Source organism: Citrus clementina, unplaced genomic scaffold (genome assembly GCF_000493195.1).
Source record: "Citrus clementina cultivar Clemenules unplaced genomic scaffold, Citrus_clementina_v1.0 scaffold_3, whole genome shotgun sequence".
NCBI lineage: Eukaryota > Viridiplantae > Streptophyta > Magnoliopsida > Sapindales > Rutaceae > Citrus > Citrus x clementina.
The window spans coordinates 10,710,342-10,731,945 of NW_006262339.1; the positions used below are offsets into that span (position 1 = coordinate 10,710,342).

A 21,604-nucleotide genomic window follows, 5' to 3' on the forward strand; every position below is an offset into this window, starting at 1 on the left:
GTCTCATATTCATACTTGGCAATAACAACTCCTGTTTGAAAAAAGAAAAAAAGAAGTTGACAAAATTCAGACCTCTTCAAGATTTTGTGGGAGCTCGGATTGTACTGCTGAAGGCAAATTCAGTTGACTGTGTGTCTCCAAAATTCCAGACTCACATGATGATTGATCCACTTCTAGATCCAGATCAGCTTCAGGTACATTGATTGTACTTTCTTTCCCGGCGCTGAAATCACAATCCTGAAATTCAACATTACGTAAAATTTACACTAAAATTATTTCCATTTTTCTTCGAAATTATAAGTTAGGCTATTTAATTTCTGTTAAAACAGAAGTTACATGTGTGTGTGTGTATTAACATATTAATTAACAAGCAAATAATTACCTTTGCTTCATTATGTTTTTGTTTTTCAACTGTAAAACTGATAACCAGTACCACTACAAGGACTGTTACCATTATCATTGAGATTATTGCCATTGAATTCGAATGTTTGACTGCACAAAACAATATTTCAAATGATCAACACTCACCATTGCATCTTTCTAATACACATTCGTGCACACGACTGCGTACATGCAATACTACTGCATATGAAAATACATTCAGATACATTATTGATTAATTTCTTGTGCATAACTAAAGGGTGATATAGTAGTAGCAATAACTGTCATAGCTCTTACTTGGGACAGCAAATTGAGAGAAGGCACAAGCTCTTTTGGTGAAAGGAAAAGATGGCTTCATTAATTTCTCTAGGTAAATGAGGAAGCAAGGGCAATTGGATTGGGCTTTTAACGACAAAGTTGCAATGACTAAAAAGAAACCACCAGAAGGTCTTTATCTTGCTTTATGGATATCTCTATCCTGGAAATTAATCTATGGGAAACCAACCTTAATTCTTGTCTGCTAAGTGATGTGTGCTGTCGCTATTGATAAATTTGCTGGCTGATCATGCAATAATATGACACTATTACTCAACTACAAAATAAAATTTCTTTTATGTCACTTTCATTTAAAAAGAATATACCTACGTTGATATAATAACTTTGAGTGAATGTACATGAGAAGATGCATGTATATGTTTATGGATTCATCCGGTATGGAAGTTTACACTTTATAAAGCATTTACTTGCACTTTTACAGCTGAATAGGAATTGTAGATCAGTGAAAAAAGTTTTACTGTAAGATCATGCATGAGGGATGACGCTGCCCCAGTGCCGGAACGTCAAAGAAGTTGTTGACCTGATAAACCGGGAGCCAGAGTCAGCGAATGGCGGCTGTAACTATAACAGTCCTAAGGTAGCAAAATTCTTTGTCAGGTAAGTTCTGACCTCTACAAAAAGCATAACGATCCAGGCACTACCTCGAAAAGAGGTTCGGTGAAATAAATATATTTATAAAAATAAAAATACAGATTATTGCACCTGAATAAAAAAATATGAATTTACATTTTTATAAGTGTGAAGAGTATGAATGTCCAGACTTTATAGTGCTATTCGCTTAAAATTACGTTTTGTTACCTAAATCAATAAATCGCTTTAAATGAGCCTGACAGACCCAAAATCAATAGGCAAACTAAAATTTCCTTGTTTACTTAGCTAAGTTTGGCTTCACCGATGAGCCATAATGCCAGAATACCAAATGGAGCCTGTCACTTACACAATTTCCTATTTTCCTTTTACTATTTATAGCATGGAGCTCTAATTTATAATTCTTCATATTACTAAAAGACTCTGCACGAGAAACAATTTAAAACTTACAATAATTTTCATTTATTATTATTATTATTTTTTTTGGGGTGATTAACTAACTGGAAACATGCATGACGCGATGAAATTTTCTTGTTTAGTGTGGAATAAAATGTTATAAGAATTTTTTTTTTTTAAAGAATTACTCTCACAATTTAAAAAAGAATTCAAATCCTCTACCTCATGGAGGAGGCGTCAAATAACTCAACTACAGAGTTGTTACGAATAAAATGATAAAACATATCTAGTAAATAAACATAAACTTTTGAAAAATAACTTGGACAGATAGTGTTTTGCGTCATTGCTGCCGTGTCTTTGGTTGTTCATAAATACTTTACGTGTCGTGTTTGAATGATTCTGTTATTCTAATCCAAGCCTTATTCAAAACTTAGCTACTAAAATTTCAATTTCCTGTGGGGACTCAAAAAGAAGGAAGTTGAAAAAAAAAATAAAATCGAAGGATGATACAAAGAAGAGAGAATGAAACATAACATCGTGTGGTGTTATAGAATTAGGATGTGATAAGATAACTATGTAAGATAACTATGGATGCATGATATTCTCTAGATAATTATGTAGACTATGTATTGTAATTATCATATTCGTTATCTTTCTTATAAGTTACAACCGATATCATTATCTGTAAAGTATTATTTATATGTGCTGCACACATGTGTAAAATATAGATTTAAATTGAACAAGCTTCTTCTTCTTACACCGCGTAACTCCCCCACCACATTGTTGGTGTATGTGTGTGTGTGTGTGTATATATATATACACTTTGGTACCATCTAGAAACTCATGGGCTTTTAAGTTCATCTCAACTTATAATTTTAATTTAGTAATTATTCTCAATTGACATGGAATACCATTTTTTTCTTGAAAATTTTAATAATCTTGATCCACATTTATAAATGGAATAATTGAGGAAGGGAACATTTTTCTTTGTATTCTAACATGATATTTAGAAGGGAGATTGCTAGTTTTTCCACTTACTAAAGTTAACATATACTATTTGTTCCCTACTATTTTTAATATTTAATAACCCTCCTAGCACCAAACATTTAAAGTTAAAGAGGGATAACTGAGTTATTTGCTTAATATTTGATCTTGAAAATACAAAATATATATTTATTATAAGTAAAAATGTTCAAAAAATAACCAAAAGTACAAAAAAAATATTTTTAATTTTTAATTCACACCGAAACCTGTATTTATTATTTTAAGTATTTAAATTTTTAATTTAATTTCAATTTATATGATTTATTTAGTTTATAATAAATACAAATAATGGTGCCAAGGGGATTATTGAGTATTTAAAGACAATAGGAGGTAGTAGAGGTTACACATTGGTTCAGCCCCTGCTTGATTTTCAAAAATTACAAACCATAAAAGCCCTTGTTAAAATCTAAAAATAACTATTTTTTTACACCTCCAACTCAAAAAGAAATATTATTATTTTGAAATCCCTTGCTAGAGCCCTAACTCTTCTCACACAAAGGAACAGAAATTACTCATCTTACTGAGTTTTATCCAATTGATTTTTCTTCAATGGATCTTATGGCATTTGAAATTCAACTTGTTGTTTATATTATAGATTTGGGTTCTAATAACAAATTTTCAAAATTGCAAGGGACCGATGAACTATTAAGAAAAATTGTTGATACTAAGAAGGATAAATTGTATTTATTAATTTATCTATCGGTGACATTAGTATTGTATTTATTAATTTATCTATCAATAACATTAGTATTGATTGTTCCAATTACCACAATTATAGTAGAAAGGGCATTTTTAGCTAAGAATTTTGTGAAAAATCGTCAGTATAATTGGATGGGAGAAACTAATTGTATACATAGAAAGAGATATTTTTGGTAGTTTCGATGATGAGGTTATTCTTTAATATTTTAAACATATGAAAACACGTCGAAATAGTTATCAATATATTGAATTGAATATATTAAATACTTTATTTTATTTATTATTTTTAAATAACATTATTGTTTGAACTAACTCCTGCTAGATTGAGTTCCTAGCACCGCTATTGACAATCTCCTCATTTAGAAACTATAAACGCTAAGTATGATTGCTTAGTTTATATACAATGTAACACCTTCATTATTTCTTTCCTCTTGCCGAACTCCGATTAGTTAGTGGAATACGAATAAAGAGTGAAGAGAGAGAAGAGTTGTGATTAATAAAGAAAAGGCCGACACTGTGAACAACACCTTCAAAGTGGACGTAAAAAATCATGCATTTTGGAGGCAGTAAAGAGACAGCAGATATTATCGCCTAGTGGTACTGTATTGTTATGTTTACAGAATATTTTCAAATACAGCTCTTCAACTTATGATCGTAATACTATATTGGTACAAAAAATTAATATGTAAAGAAATTACAGTTCACAATTAAAATGATAATAAAAATTAATTATGTTCATATAAGTTTAATATTATTTATTCCTTACAAATTAACTTTGAAAAATTACATGAAATAAGTTTTTAAATAATTCGCAATGAGTTTTTTCTTCTTAAGCTTTTTTGTTCATTTATTAGAATTTAGTGTGAGCCAAAAAAGTGTCTAGTTGAGATAGTTTGACCCGAATCCAAATTCATCATAGACAGAAAATTTTAAATTATGCAAAAATTGTGAGGTAAGGAGGTGTTGGAGGTAACTATCTGGATGAAATAAGGTATTGAAACCAAATCTAGGGATGAGAAATACATTTATCATTTTTACCATGTCAATGATTTCCATTTCTAAACCGAATAAACTAAGTGCTTAATTGATATGCAAGAATTAAATTTCCAAATCAACTTAGTGAATAATAAATTTACTTCATAAAAAAAATGTGTATTGAATGATAGTTACAATTCGTATCTCTTGCAGATATCAAGGGAAGATTCAAAATCTTGTGATAGTGGACAATGGGAGAACCATGTTTTGATTTGATGGGGCCATAATGCAAAAAGTATAAAATTGAGGGGGTTAAAATCTATAGAATAGAGGGGGCCGACCACATAAAATGTGTATTTAATTAAGTTGGTAAAATTTCTATTCAGTCTTTTTTTTTTCTCTCTTTTTAATTCCTGTGGCTTTGCTGGCCAAGCCTCTGTATAAATTCATCCTTGATTAATGGTGGATCTGTTGAATATTTTCATTCTTGCGCTGGTTGAGTTATTGTGATAGCAAAAGGACACGCTTTGACACGCAAGTTAGTTTTTGGTTAGTTATTTATAATTATTCTATGAAATTTTGTCTATAAGTCTCTCTAACTGAATGTATAATTGACCAACGGTAAGAAACTAGATGAGAGCATGCAAGCTAACTGAATGTATAATTGATCAATGGTAAGAAACTAGATGAGAGCATGCAAGCTTTGGTCAAGTTTGCACAAGTAACATCTCCGGTTATACGCATTTTTTTCTACCTTGTCATGCAAGGTACCTAAAAATTGTTTTAGTAATATTTAATAAATTACAAACATGTTGCAAAATGTGATTGATTATTAGTAACCCACAAATTTCTGTACCGAGAAATCAATCCTTTCAACAAACTTTAAAAAGTAGTCAGAATTATGTTACTATGAGAAATAAAAATAGAAATAAATCTATGAGACATAACTATTCCCAATTTAACACTTTCTGTTAAAGATCAAATCCTCATTGGAATTAACGAATTTTCAACCACAAGTAGGATTGATTGAATTTTGGCATGACCCTAAAACGTGAAAACGAAAAAGTTGAAAAGGATATATCAAAGGATGTTTTCATGATGTTGTATGATTTATTATAAAATTGATAATGGATTGCTCTAAATCCTTGGATTTAAACAGTTTAATTTCTGTCACTAGTTTAATAAGCAATAGATAACATTTAAAATTAAGTTGATGAATCCAAAATAAATAAAGATAACTAGAAATTCAACGTGATTTTTTAATTGGTAATATTTCTAAAGAATTATATCTTTCATTTATGCAAATATTTTACACTATTGATCCAAATCTAAAAGTATATATTTAATTCATTATTAATATCGTAGAAAAAAATGACAGTATCATAGAGACCCTATATTAATTGAATAATTATAAATTGCCATCTTAGTAATGGCTTAAACCTATTAATACCAATACAAAGATAAAACACATAAATATTTTTGACATATAAAAAAAATAGAATTAGTGACAGGATCCGTCCCAACCTATATGTCGAATCCAAAGAGAATCATGTAGTTTGATAACTAAAACTCCTAACTTAAACTTAATTTATGAATATATAAAAATGGCCTCGAGCCTCTATTATAAACATATAATAACATTTGTATCTCATCCAAAAACATATTCAAACTTCACCCAACTTCACATCTCACTATATACACATACATCATAAATATTTACATATGACCATACATGTGATCAAAATGCAAGTAATGCAGAAATACGTGTCGTAGCCCAACCTTAATTGATTGAAAATCAAATTGCATGAAAATCTAGCAGAAACTTGGGAGAAATAGGGTAAATAGGAAAATAATGAGCTTGTGGCTCAGTAAGTGGATATAGCACTAGTGCTTATATATAATCATATAACACAACTCTACAGTGAACACATTACATACGCAAACATAAACTCATACATATATGCTTGACAAAACTGCACCAAATAATACCCAGTGGAAATAAATCTCAATACTCACCGAGATCATCATCACACGAGTAGAGTGAGGAAGAAGCCTCTTAATTCTCGACAGGATTTAACTACATCGCACGGGTAGAGTAACCTAACTCTCAATATGCATGCACAGACTCTATGGGGAAGCGTATACATATGGTGATTGGCAATCACATCTCATGATTCAATCAAATATATAATATTTGAACATATAATCATAACATAGTGTTAAATCATAATATCAACATAGATGCTTCACATAATACATAATAATAATAATAATAATAATAATAGTATCCATTCACAGCTTATGTTTCACTTTGGAGTTCGTTAGAGCTCTTGTGGGTTTTTAGATTCTTGGATTTCTCCTAAAATACATGATTCAAAAATTAACTATTAGAACTAATATAAAAACTTGGATATATGATATAAATTAAATAATAACTGCTTAAATTTCATAGATCTATTACCCATTAACTTTCTGGATATAAATATAACTGCCCAATTCTATTTCATGTAATATTTCTCTCAATTCCTTTTTTCAACTTTTTTTCCACTCTTAGCTTCTTCATTTTCTTTTTTTTTTCCTTTTCCTTTCTTTTTCTCTTTTTCGCTTCCCTTTTCTTTTATTTCTTTTCTTCTGTTCTTTTTCTTCTCTTTTCTTTTCTCTTCCATTTTCCTTTGTTTGCTCTCTGTCCTCCAATTGATAAATGAAGCAGCTGTCAAAATTTTGCACTTTATAAACCACCGAACAGCCACCGAATTCAAGCAAGCAGCATTTAATTTTTAAATATATATAAACGCCACTTGAAGGAAGCAAGTGAAGCATGCAGCTGGTTGCCTCCAATTGCATGCACGTGTGCTACAGTTAGACTATGTTGCGTCTAATATAACTTACTTACAACAAACTCATAAGTTATCATTTATGACAATTCAATTATTTTACATATTATAATTTTTCAATTATAAGTGATAACATAAGAGTTACTGTATATTATATCACATGTAACATAACCTGACCCAGCAAAAAGTGAAGTGCTCGCTTTAATTATTGCATGTTGTTTCTTGTTTGTCACAAGAAATGCAGCAAATGTGGTCCATCCTCCCACTTTGTTTTGTTCCTTTTTAATTGCATCTTTTGACGCAAAGACGCAAAATGGCACATCTTTGGAAAATTAACAAATCAACATGTGCATTATTATGTTGCCAAATTCCAACTACCTGGAAGATCACCTCCCTTTCTTTTCGTTACAAGTGGTAGCACATTTATTTTCAAAGGTGATATACATACATACATACATACATACATACATACATATAATTATCCTTAAGTGCGAGTGTTCTTTTTTTTTAATGTGGAAAAATTATTAAAGTCATTTTCCGATGCACCATAAAACTATGTGATCTAATAGCATGTCTGCACTAACTTTATAAACTTACACAGTTTAACAGTATGTTCACATAAAAAAAAAAAAGAACATCCGCAACAAAGAAGAACTCTATATATATATAGAGAGAGAGAGAAATGTTACAGTTAGGAATTTTAAAGTGCGGGAAACCTTTAAAACCGCTTAAAACTGTAAGCTTTTAAAGCCGTGTGGTTTTAAAGTTTTTTCGGACTTTCCCGCACTTTAAAATCCCTGACCAGAAAACTACTATATATATATATATATGATATGTTTATTTATTTATTTAACAAGTGATGTAGCTATTCTTTTCAGAGATTATCTTTGGATAATTGCCACTGGATCTTGTTGCTCAGTGCTAACTCATGTATCTCAGTATATGTCGAGAGATGTGGTTTCAAACTTTCATTTAATATTTTTAAATTTTATAAGTGTTAGATCCTCTATATTTTGTAAGAATAGATTTTTAAGTTAATAGTCAATGGGATGGGGTTATTTGTCCTATAAAAATTACTCTTGACATTTTGTTATTCTATACAATCATGTGCTAAATTTAAAAAATTAAGTTTTATTTCTATATTCTTTAAGATATAAAAAAAGATCGTACTTAAACTAGTTAAATTAAATTACTCAACCCAAAACACCAATCAAACTATATACCAAATCCAAAATGAATTAACAATAATTTAGTATATACAACAATGGAATCAATTATGTTCTAAACAAACTTTTTAACATAAGTTTTAGTTATTAGTTTTTTGTCTATTAAAGAATATGCTTAATATTAATTTTTACATCCCAATTTTTAACCTAACAATTTTTTTTTAAAAATGGCCATTTTGGGGGGAAAAAAGAAGAAGACGAAGAAGTAGATGAAGAGAAAGAAGAAGACTGGAAAAAGGAAGAAGAAGGAGAAGGAGAAGGAGAAGGAGAAGATTACAAAAAATACTATTTTTAAATTAAAAAGTAAAAATATGTTCAAAATATATTAAATATTTATTTGCTCATTGTTTAACTAAATATTAATTAAGAGGTTAAAAATAAGATAATTATGTATTAAATAGTGAATGCGATGTATAAGTGTTCAGAGCAATTATACTATGTCAATTTATAAGGGAGAGTTCTTATTAGTAATCCATATCATGGATATTTTTGTAATAAAATAATTTATTAAAATAAGAGTATTTAAAATAATTTTTAAAGTACAAAAATCCTCACCATATTCAAAATCCCTCGAACTTAATTTAAACTCCCAATAAATTTTAAATCACCACCAAAAAAAAAAAAAGTCAGGCCAGTTGCACTCAAATGATTGATCATTTCGCTATATTTTGCCTTAGAATAGCTAACATTTTATGGTTCTCAAATATATATGACTTTATTTTATTCTATATACAGTATTGGCTTATTTGCATTGAAAGAAATTCTTGGTTGTCTCCTCAATTCTAGGAATAGCCTGGTGTTAATTTATTTGTTAGCTTCTATAAACGTTAATTAAGCACTTAGATTTCGAGGAATCTACCTTTTCATTTACAGAACTCTTAGAGAAAAAAAAAATGACCAGAAGCATCTTTTTCTTCAAGAAAACTGAGCACCAGCGAAAATATAAGAGTTTTAATTATTTAAAAAATAAATAAAATAAAAAGACTTACTACTATAAGGTAGTTGACCTAAAATGCATTTGTCAGATATGTCTTTCCATTTTGGAGAATCATAGTGGTGTCAATCTCTTAGGCAACAATATGGGCTGGCCCTGTTCTTTTGCTTCCCCATAATGGGACACACATCCTAACAAAACCGTCCTGAAAGTGCTTCCTCTTCTTTTACTCCAAGTACTCTTGAACAAGATTATATGCTAAATTAAAGGAACTACAACAGATTCAGCGACTCAAATCTGATTGCACAAAAATTCCATATAAACGCCAAAAGCCTTTAATTCAAGAGGGGCCTATCACCGAAGAAATTCTACACTAAGCTTTTGTCTAGTCTATCTAGGGATGTTAATGGGGCGGGTTCAGGCCGGGGATTATGATCCCCGAACCCGAACCCGAACCCAAACCTAATTTAAAAGCTTTTCTCCGAACCCGCCCCATACTTAAAAAATTGTAATGGGGATAGTTTGGGTATATCCCCGAAAATCTCGAATTGAGCAGGGATTAAAGCGGGGACCCGATCCCCATTTTTTAAATAATAATTTTTAAATATTTCACTTTCCTCTTTTTTTTAAAAATAATAATAATAATAATTCTAACAACCTCCATATTTAGAAAAAAAATTACAAATGATCAAATTCTATATTAGAAATAAAATTACAAGTGATCAAATATTAACAACCTCCACAGAAATAAAAACATAATAATTTTAAGCTTTCGACATAATTACAAATGATCAAATTTTATACGACAAATCAAAATAATTTTAAGTCTTCAACATAAACTTGTAGCCATCACCATTGATGCACATTCTACGATTCTTCATAAACCTATAACAACATAAACAAACAAAAATCAATAAAAATATGTTTTAACAATTCAACTTAATAAATACTTGACAAGATAATATAAACTAAAACTATATACCTCTACAGCCTCTACATCTGTTTCAATCTCTGGCTCCTCATCAAGAATCTTGGCATATGCCAGAGAGGACGATGCCACAGCTATTTAAAAAATATGAATATAGAAAGCAAACGAATTATTAGTTAATTTAAATAAATAAAAATACAAAAATAAGAATAAAAACCATATACCTCCACAAAGAGCACGTATCCAACTTTAACTACACATCAAAGCCTCCAATGTGCTTAGATGAAGTCTATTGCAATATGCACTTACAAATCGACCACCTGTGCTAAAAGCAGATTCAGAAGCAACAATGGTAACTGGAATAGCCAAAATATCTCTTGCAATTCGAGACAATATAGGATAGTTACCACCATTCACCTTCCACCAAGATAAAACATCAAAGTCTTCCTCAACATTAAATGGTACTAACTTTTCACCTAAATAAGTGTCTGGCTCATCCTTTACTTCCTCATTGCCAACATTAACAAAACTAGTAAACCCCAAAATCTATTCAGTTGAACTCTTATAGGAACCCGAACTCGGCATAGAATGAGAAGTACTCAAAGAACTAGAGCTATACCTAGGAGAACTATCAGCTGATGCATATCTAGCTTTGTACTCTTTCACTATACTTTGACAATCGCCATGCACTATATGGACACGAGAAGTACCATCATCCCCATAAATCATGGAAAAGTAATATTCAACCAACCTAATTTTGAACTTAGGATCAAAGATACATGCAATAGACAATATTTCACTCATGTCATGCCAATGCTTATCAATCTTTTCAATCATTTTTTGTGCCATGATTCTAAATTCATCATACGTAGGAGTTGAAACCCACTCATTCAGGCGCAATCTAATATCACACACATAGTGTAGAAATAAATTAGATGTTGGATAACTAGTACCAGAAAACAATGTCGTACAATCATAAAAACATTTCAAATCATTTTCTAAGGCACTAGCCAATTGCCAATCATGCTCACTAGGAAAACACTTATACTGTCCATCAATATTCTTCAATCGATAAAAAACATTCTTATAATGCAATGCAGAATATATCATGAGATAAGTAGAATTCCATCTAGTTGGACAGTCTTGTACTGGTTTTCTACCAGAAGTAATGACTAATTTACGCGCATTCTCATCAAATGACGATTTCCTTTTAGGTGATCCTGACCAAAAAATAAAACTCTCACGAATGTTTGCAATTAAATCACCAATCACACTTAAACCATCTTTTACAGTCAAATTTAGAATGTGGGCACAACAACGAACATGAAACTTTTGTCCACCCAAAATGAGATCATTTTTATCTAGTGCCAACAACATAAAATCAATCATACGACCGTTAGTAGCAGCATTGTCAACAATTATGGAGGATAACTTACGCTCAATGTTGAGCTCCAATAACGAACCCATCAACTTATCACAAAGCACTTGGCCTGTGTGAGAACCAAGCACTTCTAAAAAGCTAAAAAAAAGGAAAAAAAATCATATTGATTATTAATTTAAAAAATACAGATGGATTAGTAATAATTAAAAGAATCAGATTGATCATTAATACTTATCAAAATTCAGATTAATCATTAATAATTAAAAAAATTCATATTGATCATTAATAATTAAAAAAATCAAAATAGTAAGAATTTAACCTCAAAAGTATGCTCTGTAATGCCCAACCGTTGTCAATAAAGTGTGCAGTGATTGCCATATATGCTTTTATTTGATTTTCTGCAGTCCATATATCAGTTATAATAGCAATTCTACCTTGAGCTTGCTCCAATACACTGATATATTTGACTCTTTCACACACATACATGTCTACAATCTCCTTCTTGATAGTATTTCGAGACACCGACTTCCACAATTGATTTAGAGAAGACATAACATCCCTCAACCCCTGATGCTCTACAATACTCAAAGGGTACTCATGCATGACAATAGCACGTGCCATTTTTCTCCTCATAACATCAAGATCAAAATGAGTTTCTACAGTAGTCTTCCCTTTTTCACTAGCACCTTTCTTTGTCGGTGGGAATTACGTGGCCTCTATTTCCTTTTTCACTTGACATGTCTTCAAATGATCGTGTAGGTGCTTTGTTCCATCAGTACTCCTTGCTACCAATGAATTTTTACAATAATTGCACACAGCCTTATCAATCCCATTAATTTTTTTCTTCTCAAAATGCTCCCACACAATTGACCTCATCCGTCCTCTATGTCGTAACCCACCGTGAGTAACACTAGCAGCTGATTCACTTTGAGTTTGATTGCCCTCATCATCCATTAAGTGTGGTGTGGGCAAAGAACTTGACATATTGAATGTCAAACCTACAATCAAGCCAAGAAGCAAAATTTAACTATCCAAAGTATATAGTTCTCATGCACATTTAAACAAACTATCATTAGTTAAAGACCCTCAGCCAAATTGTTCCAACATAATAGAAATTAACAAATAGAACATAAACATACAGAAAATTGGAAAACCAAAACAATCAGAGAGAATTCATTATCATATAATGAATTATACCAAACCATCACATTATCATATAAATAGCCAAAAGAGAGAATCACATTACGAATTTTTGTTGTTGCTTTAAGCCATATCCAAAATTCAACAATCCAAACCCACCTCCAGAAATCATCATTTTAAAAAATCAATGGAATAACCTGAATTCAAAATTATTTTTGTTGTTGCTTTAAGTTTTAAAATTATTTTAGAAAAATTATCAACTATGTTTTACAATTCTGAATATCCGAATTCAAAACCCCGACTTTTTTGTTTAATCATAAAATATTTTTGAACAAAGAAAAGCAAAAGATCAATCATGATTAGTGAAAATTCCTCATGGAAAAACGCTGTCTACGACCGAGTTACAAGAATCTTATACCAAACCAGATGGTGATCTATACCTCAGAAAGTAAAAGATCTCTTAATTTAAAAAATAAAATAAGTGATGGTGGGTATTTAATGGACGATAGCTTATCATGAAGCTATGGGTTTATTTAAAAAAAAAAAACTAAACGGCTTCCACAATATCTCAACTTGTTAGTTTCAAATTCGAGAGATTGTCAAATTCACAACCTCAATTTGTACAATTGCATCAAAAATACTAATAAGAAACTTTAAAAAGACAAAAATATACATATGGTGTTTCCACTAACTTGTTCAGCTACTAAAGAAACTAGACCGTGGGTACGGGAGTCGGTGTCGGCGTCGGCATTAGTTAACGGCAGTGGCAGCGGCTGCAGCAGGTGTGTGTCGTTCTCTCTCTTTCACGATAAAGAAGTCAAGAAAGAGAAGGGGGACTACTGGACTAGGGATTGCGTTCTGCAAACTTGTTTTTCTGTTCTTTTTATTTTGGGTCGGGTTCGAGGACTCGACAAAATCTCCAAATCCAAACCCAAAAATGTTTTGGGGATTAGACCCACACCCGAAACTAACCCGAATTTAATTTTAAATTTTTCTGGGACCCCATACCCGCCCCAAATTAATATGGGCCCCACCGATTCGGGGCCCTGTGGGTATTACTACCAACTCTAAGTCTATCTATATAAAACGTAATGAAAATGAACTTAAAAAAAAGTGAGGGATATTCTTAAGGATGACACTATCTGCACCCAAACGAATACTCCCAACGCCTAAGGGCCCATTTGGTATCGTTTTAGAGGCCCTGTTTTCATTTTCCTTTTCTAAATTTAAGTTAGTACGCGTTTGGTGGCTCGATTTCAAAAATCAAATTATAAAACAAATAATTTGAGATTCACTTTTATAACTGTGAAAGTGAGAACGTGTTTAACATGTTCTCGCTATATTCCAAAACTAAACTAAAAAATAGATTAAAAAACAAACTCCAGCGACTCTCACTTCATCCTTATCTCTTCGGGCTTGTCTCTTCAACTCTCTCTCCCGATCTACTCACAGCGTTTACTCTCTCGGTGTGCTTTATCTCCTCGACTCTCTCTCGCGATCTACTCACAGTGGTTACTCTCTCTCGTTGTGCCCAAAACGGCTGCTGTACTGGCCACCGCCACTGCTTCATTGGGCCACTGTTATTGCTCCATCTCCGCCACCGTCGCTGCTCCGTCTCGACTGCTACTGCTCTGTCAGCTCCGTCTCTACTATTGTGAGTTGCTGATTTTTTTATTTTATTTGAGTAAATGCCCGCAGAACACCGTCGCCGTACTTCGTCTTTGCTGCCTGCACGCTAAACCTGTTCAGCTTTGCCGTATAAATTTAGGCTGCAGCCTCCGGACTCCATTGACGAATCCTTCATTGGAGCTTCATCACACAATTGTAGCAGAGTATCAAGGTAAATTATTAATTTTTTTTAATTAGATTTTGAATTATTTTAGTCATGGTGATTTGGGTTTTGGATTATTTTATATCTCATTTGGGTTGGGTTTACCTAATTTACATGATAGCTTTAATCTCGGTGGACATATATCATCATCATATATGTTGGAATTTTTCAATTATTCTATCAGAAGAGAAAGCTATGCAAATATGTTATTGAATTTTGGTGGCATTCTTGGTTGATTTTGAACTGTTAGCTAGCCTTTTGGCTGTACACAGATTGTCTAAACTTCATGTTTTCTTTGCATTTATAATGTCCTGCTGTGAAATTGAAGGATGTAAAGGGTGCTGAAACTTTCCACTTTGTTATACTTAAATCAGTGTCCTTTGATTTAAAGACTTGGTGAAGTGTGTTGCTAAGTTTTGGAGACAAGAATATGCCAGTGGTTTCTTAAGTAAAATAGAGAAAGTAATTAAAGCTTGTTAATTATCAAGATTTATATAATTAAATCTCTATTTTCTAATATTTAGGCTTCGTGTTTGGTATTTCAGAAACAAGTATTGAAGCAAATTGAAGAGACTGAACTATTCAAACCGAAGATTTGTAAAAGCCGATGCTTGTGAAATTTGCTTGGGAAACTGAAGTTAGATGAAACTTGCTGCAAGGAGCCAGACGTGACATTTGTAAAAGCTGATGATCCAAAGCCTATGACATTGGTTTCATGGAAAGTAAAAGCTGGTGGCATTGATCAAGGAATTGACATTTTGTTAGTTCCTTCGTCTCCAACAAATCAACTTGAGAAATTTGCTGCATTGAAGGATGTAAATGGTGTTAAGAATTTACTGTCTGTTATTTAGCTAGCCTTTTGATTGGGGAGCATGCATTTATAACTTAACAATGATATTTTGCAATAGTATTTGGGAACGTGGATGTATATACTTGGGTTATTTCACACAATCCACATTTTATGTGATTATATTGCAACTATTATATCAATTTATTATTTTGTGACTATGTTTTAGCAAATAGAAATGTGTACACTTTTATGCTATTATCCGAAGATGACTTTCAATGAGTTTTGTACGTTTGAACTATTTCTTTATGTCGTGATATTTTTTAAGAGGTTATTTGGATAAATTATTAGCTTGGATTTTTATTTTAGAAGGGAAAATTGCTACAAAAAATAAATGTTATGTTGCCAAAAATTTTAAACTTTGCTTAATTTACGTGTATTCAATGAAGAATAATGATAATTTTTTTCACATTTTTAGTAAATAAATTGATGTAAAAATTCTTAAATTCTTTTATATTTTCTTTTTTTAAGTACTAATAAATATTGTTTTCTAAATATATAATTAAAATTAATCACCAAAACTATTTAATACAGTGTTATGTAGTGAAATACCAAACATAATATAACTAAAAACATAATATAATTAAAAATTAATATTGGGAATTCGAAGGCATTTTTAAACGATGTTAAAAATTTGATTAAATTATTTTTTGTATTTGTGTGTATTAGCTAAATAATTATTTTATGACTATAAATATAATGTAAATGATTAGTAAAAACTGTTTTTGAAAAAAACATTACCAAACGCATATTATCTATTTTTATCATTTTTAATTGTGTCTACCAAACGCATATTACTGTTTTCAGTTTTAAAATATAGGATACAGAAAATGATACCAAACGCATATTTAAATTCGAAATACAGCAACTGCAAAACACCATTTTCATTTTCGTTTTTATTCTCAGAAAATACAAATTCAAAAACAATACCAAACAGGCCCTAAATTTTCAAAATTTTATGACTAAAATACCCAACGAGTAAATTACCATTGAGGACAACGTGTATAATTAAAATCAAATAACATTACATTTTGTTGAAATAAAAAAGGAATAAGACACTGAGGCAAATCACACTCCTCTGCACCTGTTAGGATGAGAGGAATTTAAAATAAAGATTGATAGTTCAAAAGATAGATAATGTTATAAGTTTTGCTGTAGAAGTTGAATGATTATTATTGAATGGTAATAAACGATTATATACTGCTAAACATAACAAATTCCTCTGCAAATCAGGAGTCACTAACGCAACTAACAGCCCCACAACTCACAAAACAAGGATAGACTCAAATACACCAAATCGTGGACTTCCTAAACACAAGGAACCACTTACAACATTGTTATTGACTTGGACTAAAATTACTGCAAGATACTAGGACTAACCATGACTATTTCTACATTAACGTTAACGCATTTTACACTGTTTTTCACATCCGTCCTCTACTTGAGTTCATTGGTCATCAGAGACAATTAACATGGCTCGTTGTTGCCCAGTGAAATAGATGGAAACTAAGGTTATCAAATTCTGCAATTAGTAGTAAATATAGTTACACCCAATCACTCTTTTTTCCACTAAATTAAGCAATAGTAAAGATGTTGAAAATCCTGCAGATATATTACATAGATACTAACTAATTAATCGAACAATCTTCTTCGCATTCAACTTTTACTTTTTAATCTCAATATGATACATTTCTAACAACTAATTTAGATCAAAAGACTGTAAATTGGAGGTTTGAAAATGTTTCTTGTGCATCAAGAGTTCGGTTAGAATCCCAAGCAAAAGTCAGTCGAGTAACCTTGATAAGTCACATTGGAAAGAGAGGGTTTGTGGTAGATCTTGATCTTCAGAGAAGTTTCTAATATTATCACCGGTGTATAGAGCACAAAGAAGATTAAAGATAATTTAGGCATTTTCATGGGTCTACGGAGTAAAAAATTGTTCACTAAATTTGATTATTCGGTCTCTTGAGGAAATGTACGATTAGAAACTATTTTAGGGGATAGATACTTTCTAACAACAAAAAAAAGTGCAAATACTAAAATGTGTTTGGGATGCAAATGCAATTAGATAATCCAATCCTATCTATAGGGCAACAAGGTTTTGAGTCCATAAACGATATTATTGGTGTCTTTTCAGTATCGACCTAATCACAATTAGAGCTATTCGTGTTTCCCCAAATGATTCACTTTCAGGAATTTTATTGTAATCCTTTTTCTTCATTGGTGATATTAACTTATTCAGTTGGAATAATTATGTTGTATTCTGCTGATATGTCATTAATAGAGTCATCATTTAAATTAGAAATAATAAAAGTTAAGAATTAATTATTGGATAGAATATAAACCAAGTATCCTAATTAAATAAAATAACATTATTCTTTCTTTATTACATTAACAAACATTGCCTTTGAAAGGACAAAATTAACCATAAATATAAGACTTTTTAGAACTAACTTCTTCTAAAGGGCAATCCTATCGTTTTAAGTGGTCAATGTTTACAAACATTTTAAAATCCTGTTTGGCAGTAAAATTGGTCAGTTATAACTTAAAAAATATAGCACTAAGGGTGCATTTGATGCATAGCATTGTACTATAATAAGCTGATTAGAGTGTAGAAAATTTAATGTAGAATTGTGTTTAGTATAATATGGAAAGTATTTATATAACTATTTTATATTATAATTTATATTATATTATTATTTTGATTTTTACTGTTGTACACCGCTACAACTGCCAAAAATTTATTTATCTTATCCATTGATGCCATACTTAGTATCATTAGAATCTTTACCAAGAGCCCTGCGTAACAGTACCAATGTCTCTAGCATGCTTCTGCTAGCCATAGATAGACATTCAAATTTATAATTTGACTAGAAATTAGTTCCATACGTTGAGCTTATGACTATGATTTCTTTGGTATTAATTTAATATCAAAATACACTACCGAGCAGTGAAGGATGACGATGAATGGTACCAGGCAATGAAATTATCGACAAAGCACGTTAAATGGTATGGCAAAGACATTCAGTAATATTCTACAAATTAATTAACAATTAAATTATTGTAAAATCTATTTTTGGGTTTTCAGAGGCCATGTGTCACAAGGATAGGCTCCTTCCCAGTTGAAATAAAGATCGTGCTTGAATGAACATTTGGGCTAAGTGGTTTGCATCTGCCTGATTCTATTGTGAGGTTTGAAGAGTAAGGACCAAAAGCGAATTAGGCATTGATACGCCCCAAGTATGCTCCTGCTGCAACTTTGACTTTGGCTAATGTTTTGTTGAGTAGCAGACTTGGACTTAAACAATAATGACACTTACTGTGAATAATGATGTGGGAACGAAATACACTAGTGAATAAAAGAGAACCTGTAACCTAATATTAATTTTCTAGTATTTTAATAGCCTAGAAATTGTAACTATGAAAAATACGAATGTTTGGAATATTTTTTATCAATGGTTAAATATGCTTTTAGACCTTACTCTTCAAACCACACAAGAATTAAGTAGATTACAGACCACTTAGCCCCAATTTCCATTCAAGCCCAACTTTATTTCAATCGAGAAAGAGTCTATCCTTATGACACATGGCTTAGTGAAATTCCTTCCCTAAAACGTTTGGCAACTTCACTGGGGAGTTTGGTTAGGATTTTGATGATGGTTTCTAGTAGTGAAAGAGTTATAAATTCTGCAGTCAGAGCAATAGTGAACGCGAAAATTTTGAAGAAGTAATGGACCATATAAAGAACTATATCTGACAAACAATAATAGAAATGCCTAGTCAACAACAAGTAACCATGCAATGAAGGCAATGACAAGTCAACCCACAAGATCAACCTACAGAATCACGTCCAAGATCCACAACAAGCCTATCCAAGAGAATTTAACTTAATCCTCATTGTAGACAAGTGTTTGTCCCTCCAAGCGAGCCGTTCACGTGGCTAGTTATGAATACCTCTCCAGAATTCAACAAAACGCCTCAAGTTTGGACTGAAGTATAACTCTTAGCAGAGGTAATGAATCTCTTGTGGTGCCATAATCAAAATATGCAATATATTAGATTCTTAGTTGCCACTATATCCATAAGAGATCATGTATAGGTCTCATCATGAAGGTTATTATTGTTATAATTTACCTTGTTTGACGCGTGAAAAGGCAATCTCAGATAACATATTAATCATTACATTAACACTCTTGGCCAATATGTTCTTGACCTAGAGCTTCAATTGAGAGAATTTTTCAAATCCTTCACTAATTGTGTTTCTATTTGGTATGCTATTTGGAAGTCAGTTTAATCCACTCTTGGAATGAAATGGCTTCTAAGTTTTGCTTGAAGTATGTTCAAACTGCAAACCGAACAACTATAGAGGATTTGAATAAAATTGTTCAGGGACATAAAGAAGGTTTGGTGGACTATGTCAAGTGTTTCATAAATTTAGTTTTGGCTTACTATAAGTCTAAATTTGAGAAAGAATCAGCACATATTTTCATTTGCAACATGGTGAACAACCAACGAGTATTTTTGAAGAATTACGATATCCCAACTTTAGTCTGTCACTAAAAAAAGGCTAGAAAAACTACTTTATCCATGAGAGGAAACACCCACTTTTATCAAAAGATGGGAGGCTTCTTAAGCTAACTTAGTTGAAACATGTTTCCAGCTATATAAGAAAAGAATGCCAAGAAAGGAAGCCCCAACATCTTTTAGTTGCCTTGCACAAAAAAAAGAATCTGATGTTATTTATGGATTACTCTAGCCATTTAAACCAACAAGACTATTGAGTGATATAAAATAGAAAAACTCAAAGCTTTGTTGCCTACATTAACGCCTTATTCATCCCACAAGGCATTGTCGCCATATCATCAAAATGATGAAAGAAAAGATAGCAGATGGATTGTTACAACTTCAAGGAAAGGAACAAGATGCTTATTTTCACTTGCTGCCTTACCACGATGATCAAGTAACTATGATAACTATTGCTCATTTTACTACAAATGATAATGGTTCACCTACAAATGTTGTGATGAAAGATAATACTAAGGAGGAGTAAAAGACACTAAAAGATAACGACTTTATGGTATGTGCTCTCCGTTGTAAGCATAATTTCGAATCTTTATTTGAGTAGTTGAGACACGGTTTGAAGCTATATACAGCAACTACTAAAGCACTGCTAAGAGTTTCTGTCCAGTATGGACTAAAGTGTTATACATCTAAAGCATAAATCAATCAGGCTTATCTCAAATCTACTAATGTAGTTATCTTTTTTATGAGGATATTGAGGCAATACATCCTAATTAATAGCTTCTACTATTTCTAGAAGCTGAGATCAACAGAGTACTGGTCAGAAAAGCTTTATTGGATACAAGTTCTTCCATCAATATTATTCTTAAAACAATATTAGAAATAGCCAAAATACTCGTAGTGTTGGAAATAGCCAAAATACCTATCAAGAACATTTATGGCCCAAAGGTTACAATCTCTGGATTTTGTAATCTATCTAACTTTGTAGAGGGATACGTTCGACTGGATTTGAAGGTTGGTCTGCTTCATGTTCTAACTGTTTTTGATGATATGGATGTTTATACTTCATACCACATTTTGCTTGGAAGGCCCTAAACATAAGATGATACGTTCCACATACCATCAATGTATGAAAGAAATGAATAGGATCAGACCAATCTACATTGTTGTTAATCCCACCCCATTCCATCATGATAAATGCCATATGGCTGAGGCTCGATTCTATGAATTATCTACTGAAGAGGAATGAATTATTGCTGCCCAGCCATAAGGTATAAGACTTCTGAAAAACATTGAAAAAGACCTGAAAGTCAACCAATAAGAGCATGTCAAAATAAATCGCAAATTAGATTTCTTATAAGATGCTCATTCTAGCAATCCAAGACAAACACTCAAGGTTATTCCAGTTTATAAGAAACAAGTTTTACTAAATGGAAAAGTAGTGTTCCATCTATGACAGTGTACGGGGCCTTGTCATTTTGTTTTTTAAAGAAAGGTCCCAACATTAATAACTTGTCATTTTTATGTGTAACTACAGAAGTAT

At 31.5% G+C, this 21,604-nt stretch overlaps 1 protein-coding gene across 1 annotated transcript; it reads right to left on the reverse strand.

Annotated features, from left to right (window-relative positions):
• Positions 1-10,142: 10,142 nt before the first annotated feature.
• Positions 10,143-11,892, reverse strand: LOC112100060 (zinc finger BED domain-containing protein RICESLEEPER 2-like). The gene is made up of 3 exons (XM_024187711.1): positions 10,566-11,892; positions 10,396-10,475; positions 10,143-10,298 (listed from the first exon to the last, which is right to left on the reverse strand). Exon 1 carries the CDS (start codon positions 11,806-11,808, stop codon positions 10,888-10,890), a length of 921 nt encoding a protein of 306 aa, XP_024043479.1. The 5' UTR covers positions 11,809-11,892; the 3' UTR covers positions 10,143-10,298; positions 10,396-10,475; positions 10,566-10,887.
• Positions 11,893-21,604: the final 9,712 nt, after the last annotated feature.

What these genes read in the sequence shown, in the direction of transcription:
- LOC112100060 (XM_024187711.1), bottom strand. Translation starts at nt 11,808, where the DNA reads ATGGGTTCGTTATTGGAGCTCAACATTGAGCGTAAGTTATCCTCCATA.